Raw genomic sequence first — 8,386 nt, 5'->3', positions numbered from 1 at the left:
ACACTTGCTGAATTTGTCTTGGTAAGACTAATTCCAGAATGAAGTACAGGACAAAGTTCAGTATGGGTAAAGTCCAGACGAAGTCTAAGCATTAATGCATACACCAATAGGATTATTCAATAAATCCTACAAATGCTTTATCAGCAACTTGTCTCTTGCTTCCTGCTATTTCGCAGCTTTCTCGGTCAACATCTGAGGCTAATAGTAGACTTGAGTTAATAGAGTTTTGTTACCTGATTTTGAATATCATACAAAAATCTGATGACAGTGCTACTGACATGAAGATTCAAATCAAATTTTTGTTTATCAAGATATCAGAACAAACAGACATTTCTGCCATAGCCGACAGGATGGAATAACAGAGGAACTGTTATCTCTATTGAAGAATCAGAGCCGGGACTGATATTGGTGCAAAAAGAACTTCATAATTAATGTACAGTTTGTGTCCATTTATTTATAATTTTTCATTAAAGGGGTGGTTGATTGCGATTTCACTTTTTTAACGTTAGTGTGTAATGTTGCTGTTTGAGCATAAACAATATCTGCAAAGTTATGACGCTGAAATTTCAATGCAAACAGAGATACTGTCTTTTAAAATTATGGCAGTTTAATGCCTACAAAAATGGCTCGTAGGGACAACGAGTTACTTCCCGTTGTAAATTTACATAAACCCAGCCCAAAGAACCTGAAACAAAGGAGGCGGGGCCATGCTGTGCTGATTTAGAGAAGATGAAGAGTTCTTGCCATGCCGTCAAAACTAGGGGTGCACGAGAAAATCTATTCACATATGAATCGCCATTCTGTCTTCATTCTAAAGGATTCACAAGTTTTAAAATCACTGTTCTAAAGCAGTGGTTCTTAATACTATTCCTCGTGTCGCCCTGCTCTGCACACGCTCAGCTCTGCATCTCTCTCACTCATTCAGATCATCAGTTTATCAGCTCAGCTCCAATAATGAACTGGTCCAATTATACACTTATGTGTATAGACCATAGACTGTAAAAAAGATGGACGCGTCTCCGCTTCCTTCCACTATAGAAAAGTGAAGCCAAAACATCTCAGTATGGCTGCTGTCATCGTGAGTAAATGACGTCATTTGGAGCCAGAGTCTGCGCAGTAGAGGTTCGTTTGGAGCACGAGTCTGCTCAGTAGAGGTTCGTTTGGAGCCCGAGTCTGCGCAGTAGAGGTTCGTTTTGGAGCCCGAGTCTGCGCAGTAGAGGTTCGTTTTGGAGCCTGAGTCTGCGCAGTAGAGGTTCGTTTGGAGCATGAGTCTGCTCAGTAGAGGTTCGTTTGGAGCCCGAGTCTGCGCAGTAGAGGTTCGTTTGGAGCACGAGTCTGCTCAGTAGAGGTTCGTTTGGAGCCAGAGTCTGCTCAGTAGAGGTTCGTTTGGAGCCCGAGTCTGCGCAGTAGAGGTTCGTTTTGGAGCCCGAGTCTGCGCAGTAGAGGTTCGTTTGGAGCACGAGTCTGCTCAGTAGAGGTTCGTTTGGAGCCCGAGTCTGCTCAGTAGAGGTTCGTTTGGATCCCGAGTCTGCTCAGTAGAGGTTCGTTTGGAGCCCGAGTCTGCTCAGTAGAGGTTCGTTTGGAGCCCGAGTCTGCGCAGTAGAGGTTCGTTTTGGAGCCCGAGTCTGCGCAGTAGAGGTTCGTTTGGAGCACGAGTCTGCTCAGTAGAGGTTCGTTTGGAGCCCGAGTCTGCTCAGTAGAGGTTCGTTTGGAGCCCGAGTCTGCTCAGTAGAGGTTCGTTTGGAGCCCGAGTCTGCGCAGTAGAGGTTCGTTTGGAGCACGAGTCTGCTCAGTAAAGGTTCGTTTGGAGCCCGAGTCTGCTCAGTAGAGGTTCGTTTGGAGCCCGAGTCTGCGCAGTAGAGGTTCGTTTTGGAGCCCGAGTCTGCGCAGTAGAGGTTCGTTTGGAGCCCGAGTCTGCTCAGTAGAGGTTCGTTTGGAGCCCGAGTCTGCGCAGTAGAGGTTCGTTTGGAGCACGAGTCTGCTCAGTAGAGGTTCGTTTGGAGCCCGAGTCTGCGCAGTAGAGGTTCGTTTTGGAGCCCGAGTCTGCGCAGTAGAGGTTCGTTTGGAGCCCGAGTCTGCTCAGTAGAGGTTCGTTTGGAGCCCGAGTCTGCGCAATCGTGAGGTGGAGCCGCAGAATCAAACTCCCGCCCAAACTCCCGCAGACCCAATGAACCATAACGACACGCCCCGTTTTTATAGCATCAAATTACTAGCTAAAATCAAACTTACCACATCTTTTTTTACAGTCTATGGTATAGACAGACATATTTTTGTCACAGCTATGAGAAGTGATAAACATGGACGAGCGTGTGGTTGCCATGCTGTATTAAAACTTTAATCAGGATAAAACCGTATATTGAAAGCTAACAGAAGCAGTAGCATTTACAACTAACAGTGTATCTAAAAGTATGAGACAACAACAAACTAAAAACATACCATTAAGAGCCATGCTTGCACAGGTCCTCCACGATCCTCTTCATTAATATTCTCTGGGTCTCATTCAGGCTCAAATTGATAAGCAATATTGACGACGCCATTGTTTACAATACAATAGTATGCCGCTGAGCTGAGGGGCGGGACCTTTAGACACGGACTAGGGGCGGTTTATCGAATTACAGCACACTGGGCCAGCTAACCAATCAGAGCCCATGGAGTATTTCTGAGAGAGATGCGGAGTCCCAATGTGCCTACTTATACTACACCCTTAAAGTATCTATTCTTTTGGTGAAGAAAAAGTACACACTTTTGAGTGTGTAGTAGAAGAGTATTCAAGCTTTGGGACATACTATCACGTCACACAACTGCGTCTTTACCAGACCACTCTGTCGCACCTTTTACACGCTTCATCACTGTACACTGGCCTGTCAATCATCTTGTCCCAGTTAACATCCTCCACATTTGATTTAATTTAACTTCCTACGGTATTAGAGAGAAAAGAAGTAGCTTGTTGATCTGCCAGTCACGGGTCTTTCATGCGGAGAACTTTGCTCATATCTTCTGCATAATGATGCATTTAAAAGTTAACGGCCGTTTATAAAAGTTCACATTGCGGTTGCAGATGAAATATAACACGGATAACAATAAATAAATATTTTTTACCAGGTTAAATGTTGATTATTAGTACCGCAAACCCCTTTATCTCAAACCCCTTTTATCCCTACCTAACCGTCAATCGCACGCATCTGCAACGTTTGTAGTTTTTCTAACGCGTTTTATGTGTTTGTAGTTCTGGACCGAATCCTTCGCCAAAGCGCAATGGATTGTGGGCAATTTTAGCCATAAGAGTGTGCACGGATCCACACTTCAAAAATCAACCTGAAACAGTAGACCATCCGGGGACTTTTGGCATACTCTTTTCGACATACTATGCTTTGGGACACACTTATTGTTATCTCACATACTATTTAGGATGGAGAGTATGAACATTGGGACGCAGGGAGGTGCTTCATAAAACCAGGAAATCATCAGATCGTTCAAAGGAGAAAGGACAGAGAGGTAAATTATGTGAAAAATGTTTGTTTTTGTTATTTTTTTTAAACAAAGCATTAACACATGTTAGACTGCACCCCATAAACACAATCAAGCCTAGAAAAAAACACCCCTTTAACATTGTGGCACATCACAGCAAGACAGAAGTTTAATATTTTCATTCCGTACCACGTACCAATATGAACCAATGAAACGGAGTGTCCCTGGAATGACTGTATGAGCTGCTTTAAAAATACAGCAAAGGAGATGGTCGTAAGTTCACGTAATGGCCACAGGAGTTCACGTGTACAAGGCAAAATAAAATAAAAAGCCAAAAGCCAGAGTATAAAGAGGTGATGGATGTAAACACAAGAAGTGTTCATGAAGCTGGACAATCAGATTTGTTCCACATTCATCTGTGATGTGAATGTAGCCTTCATTTCACACAGATACATATTTTCTGGTACATATTAAACTGCAGAGCCATTTAACACATAACACTTTGCACACAAAGAACACAAACTCACATCTGCATGAGAGTGGCAAATGAACATTTTTGTTACAATGATCACAATGAAATTGCCTTCCTCCAGAGATTTTTTAAAGTGCTCCTTTCCATTAACTTTGTCACACGCAATTTATTTTCAGAATGAGTTTGCAAATGACGTTTCAGGTCTCTTTGATATGTGAAACTTATCTTGCACTGAAGACACTTGTAAGGCTTCTCTCCGGTGTGAAGCCGCATGTGAGTCTTAAGGTTTCCTTTAAGTGTGAAACACTTTCCACACTGAGGGCAGGTGAAAGGCTTCTCTCCAGTGTGAATTATAATGTGAGTGTTGAGACTTCTTTTATGACTGAAACTCTTTCCACACTGATGACATGTAAGACAGCTCTCTCCTGAGTGAATCCTCATGTGGCAATTGAGAGTTTCTTTACATCTCAAACCCTTTCCACACTGACCACATATGAACGGCTTCTCTCCGGTGTGACTTCTCATGTGGGCATTAAGGCTTTCTTTTCGTGAGAAGCTCTTCCTACACAGTTTGCAGCTGTAAGGGTTTTCTCCTTTGTGAATTCTCATGTGGGCATTAAGGTTTCCTTTATGTGTAAACCCTTGTCCACAGTGAGTGCATGTGTAAGGCTTCTCTCCAGTGTGAACTCTTAAGTGCACTTTAAGGTTTTGTTTTTGAGTAAAACTTTTTCCACACTGTTGGCAGGTAAAAGGCTTCTCTCCATTGTGTATTCTCATATGGACATCAAGGTTTTGTTTATTAGTCAGTCTCTTTCCACACTGACGGCAAGTGAAATAACTGTTATATTCGTTCTTCTGACCTCTTTTTCGTGAGGAAGCCTTCTTAGTCTTTGTGGATTTTTCTCCAAACATGAAATCAAGTTTCTGGTCTTTCTCTTCCATTTCAGTCAGTTCTTCACTCTCATCTTTCAGTGCCATAAGGTCTTAAGCAAAAAAAAAAGACAAATTCATGTTAAACCCAGTTTAATGGCCCAAAGCAACAGACATCAAAAACAACATAAAACATTAAAGGATCTCAACCAACATGTATGCTAGATTCTATACATACTAAGGTGTCCCCGACTAAAGATTTTTATACTCGAATCTGAATTTTCGAATCTTGCGTTTGGGGGCGGGGGGCAAAATGCATTACCAAGAGTCAAGTAGTCAGACATTCGACAGTCATAAATAGCCTACTGACATTAACACACAGGGAAAATGTGTAACTGACGCCTCGCAGATACAAACGGGGTAAATAATGTTTTATGTTTTCATTAAAAGATAGTTAACATTAAACGTCAGCGAAACCTTATACAATAGTGCTCGTTATGTATATGAGAGTAGTTATAAATGTTCTGCATTTCTGTTTTGAGCTGCGCGCGCTGAGATGACCAGTAAGCATATGATAGCAGTTTTTAATCAACGGGATTTAACTCATTTATCTCATATAGAATACGCATCGTTATTTATCCAACATAACATTAATATTACGACTTGTAGGCTATCTGCACAAAATGCCCCAAATGCACAACGTGTCTGCGTGGCTCGGAATGAACTTTTGTGGACATTCTTCATGCAAAAACACGGCAATTAAACTATAAACAAACAAACCAAAAAACAGTGTTTTATTATAATAGTGTTCGTGGGAAGTCGTGGCCTAATGGTTAGAGAGTTGGACTCGTAATCCAAAGGTTGCGGGTTCGAGTCTCAGGTCCGGCAGGAATTGTAGGTGGGGGGAGTGAATGTCCAGCGCTCTCTCCACCCTCAATACCACGACTGAGGTGCCCTTGAGCAAGGCACCGAACCCCCGGGCGCTGCAGCATAAATGGCTGCCCACTGCTCCGGGTGTGTGTTCACGGTGTGTGTGTGTTCACTGCTGTGTGTGTGCACGTTGGATGGGTTAAATGCAGAGCACGAATTCCGAGTATGGGTCACCATAGTTGGCTGAATGTCACGTCACACTTCATTATAATGTTTATTATATTACTGTCCCAGTAGTTATTAATATTCTGCATTGTCGTTTGTGCTGCTCGTGCTGTGCGCTGAAGAGATAATCACCGTAGTACTACAATGAAGTGCTTTACTGCAGCGTAACTCAACAAAATGCATCTTATACGAGATAAATAATATATACACGATATATATATATACACACTGGCTGAAATGTTTTGAAATCACTTGCACCCTACCTGACTGGAAAAATCCAGTCTTTAACTCTGCCTGTGTCAAGTGTTGTTAAAGTTTCAAATCCCTCATCCTGCCGCCAAGATGCTCCTCTGTCGGTCACGGATTATGGAAAGTGAAACTTAAATCTATAGTGGTGCTTGGATTTATTTATGCACGTTAAAATATTTATTTAAAGCTTCTTTCTTTTCAGATTCTTATTTACAGCATTATGCATTATCTGACTTTGAAACTTGCAACCCTCATATTTAATCAATTAAATCATAGCATTTGTGCCATTGTGATTAAATGTGCTGTGTATTTTTCCCACGTCTGATTTTAAAATCAGTACAACACACTTTGCAAAAGGCATATGCATTGTCGATATGGCTTCCAGGATTCTTCCGTCCAGCTATTCATAAATTTACATGTATATTTAGTTGTTTTTTTTTTCCACTGGAGCACAACCTGAGTCTTCTCCTCCCATTTCTACCAGTGATGCTTGCTTCCTTCCCACTCTACCTGCGCAGATATCAACAGTGCCACTGGATTGTAGGTTGCCAAGTTGGCGCCACAAATGGGTTGAAATTTGTATGATGTGTCGATGAAAAGGATGCCTTTCATACCAGGTCTGGCAACTGGAAAACCTTGGAATATGTTGACGGGATTATTCATATAATGAGGTTTGGGCCATACAAATTACAGGAGATTTACCAGAGTCGAATGTAGCAAACATACCAAATACGCTCAGTGGGATTTTTAAAAATACTGGAAAATATTTAAAGGGGATGATAATGGGATAGAATGATAAAATATGGGAGTATCCCAGAGGGGTGACAAGTATGGTAAGCATGCTTTTGTTTTGTTTAGATTACGTCTGTATTGTTTTCTTAATTTAATGTGATGTGTTGTGATAAGGAACGCCAAATTTGTAAGCAGGATCTTCTCAGGTGCACTTAAAGGCAGCATTAGTATTGGCCTGGTCATGTGATCTCAACATGTCTGTCCACACGAGGCGACACGCTCCATGTCAAATATAACTATTTTAATTAAGACACTCATATGACATTCTTGTCATTCATTTACATAGAGCTCAACATTTTAACAAGGATCAAATTCAACAGCCCAAGTTGAGCTTTGGGAATGAAAACCAACCTGTTTGTTCCTCAGGATCTTCATGCTTCACTCTGAACGCTTCTTCAATCTTCATGTCTTCACTCTCCTCTTTAATAAACACCATCTTTATAATAGTATGTCACGTATTTCTCGTAGTTGCTTCACTGGGAGTTTTTCTGTGCGTTTGAGAATAATTAGCAGAGAGAAAAATAAATCCAAACTAAATCTCTAGATGCGTCTCAAAAAGCTCCCTATAGTTCAGCGGTCAGTAGACTGGCAAGAGGGGCAGTCGAGGGACAGCTAATGGCCCTAAATAACCTTATTAGCCGTGAAACACTACCCTAGAAATTAATAAAAGAACACAATTTATATAAAGTCCATGTATTTATGTCATTACACGTTTGTGTTCTCGTTGCATTTACACAGTTTCGAGCAGCAGGTGTCGCCAGCGCTTCGAAACACAATCATTCTGCTAAGTATTTGGTTCAATCGGAGTTTCAAAAAGCTCCGTTTCTCCGAACACGACTCTCCAGAGACTGAATTGGTGTTTACTTCTGCTTCACAATATAGGGGACGAACTGAGACGCAGCTAGCGAGTGTGGACGGGTTATACTCACAAAAAACCGTTCTGTAATATTAAATAAAGCATTGCAATGTTGCATTCAATAATACATAGTTCATTTACATCGCTAGTACAGCCTATAAATAGACTGAACGCTTTGTGTTGATTTATACACTTTAAACGCTTAAAAAACACAAACCTTTCTTCAGCCTAATCACAGGCGCAGGAGCGCGGCGCAGTCTTATGACATCACAGAGCCAGCACAAAATAAAAGTCCTGTATAGTGCATAGAAACTTATAATTCGGTTAGGTATTCAGACAGAGTTTTATACTCAGGGATAAACACTGCCCTTTAGCAGGTCTACAGTCAGAGAGATACGATTTGTTAGCAATAATGATAGCTTCTTATCAACATCAACATTTATTGCCCAAGTATGCATAACATACAAATAATTTTCTGCTGGTATGAGGCATCCCACAGATAAAAATACAACAACAACAGAAAAAACGTATGAGTATATTTAAAACACTGTACTATCACAGCAGCAAGCATTGCATTGCATTTA

At 41.4% G+C, this 8,386-nt stretch overlaps 1 protein-coding gene across 1 annotated transcript; it reads right to left on the bottom strand.

The window, feature by feature from the left end:
- Positions 1–3,502: 3,502 nt before the first annotated feature.
- LOC306883997 (uncharacterized protein) lies at positions 3,503–8,076 on the bottom strand. The gene is made up of 3 exons (XM_079439585.1): positions 8,020–8,076; positions 7,298–7,434; positions 3,503–4,923 (listed from the first exon to the last, which is right to left on the bottom strand). The coding sequence occupies exons 2-3, from the start codon at positions 7,380–7,382 to the stop codon at positions 4,037–4,039; spliced, it is 972 nt and encodes a 323-aa protein (XP_079295711.1). The 5' UTR covers positions 7,383–7,434; positions 8,020–8,076; the 3' UTR covers positions 3,503–4,036.
- Positions 8,077–8,386: the final 310 nt, after the last annotated feature.

The sequence above is a fragment of the Barbus barbus genome (genome assembly GCF_936440315.1).
Source record: "Barbus barbus genome assembly, chromosome: 18".
Classification (NCBI taxonomy): Eukaryota; Metazoa; Chordata; class Actinopteri; order Cypriniformes; family Cyprinidae; genus Barbus; species Barbus barbus.
This window is presented reverse-complemented; position numbering and strand designations above follow the sequence as displayed.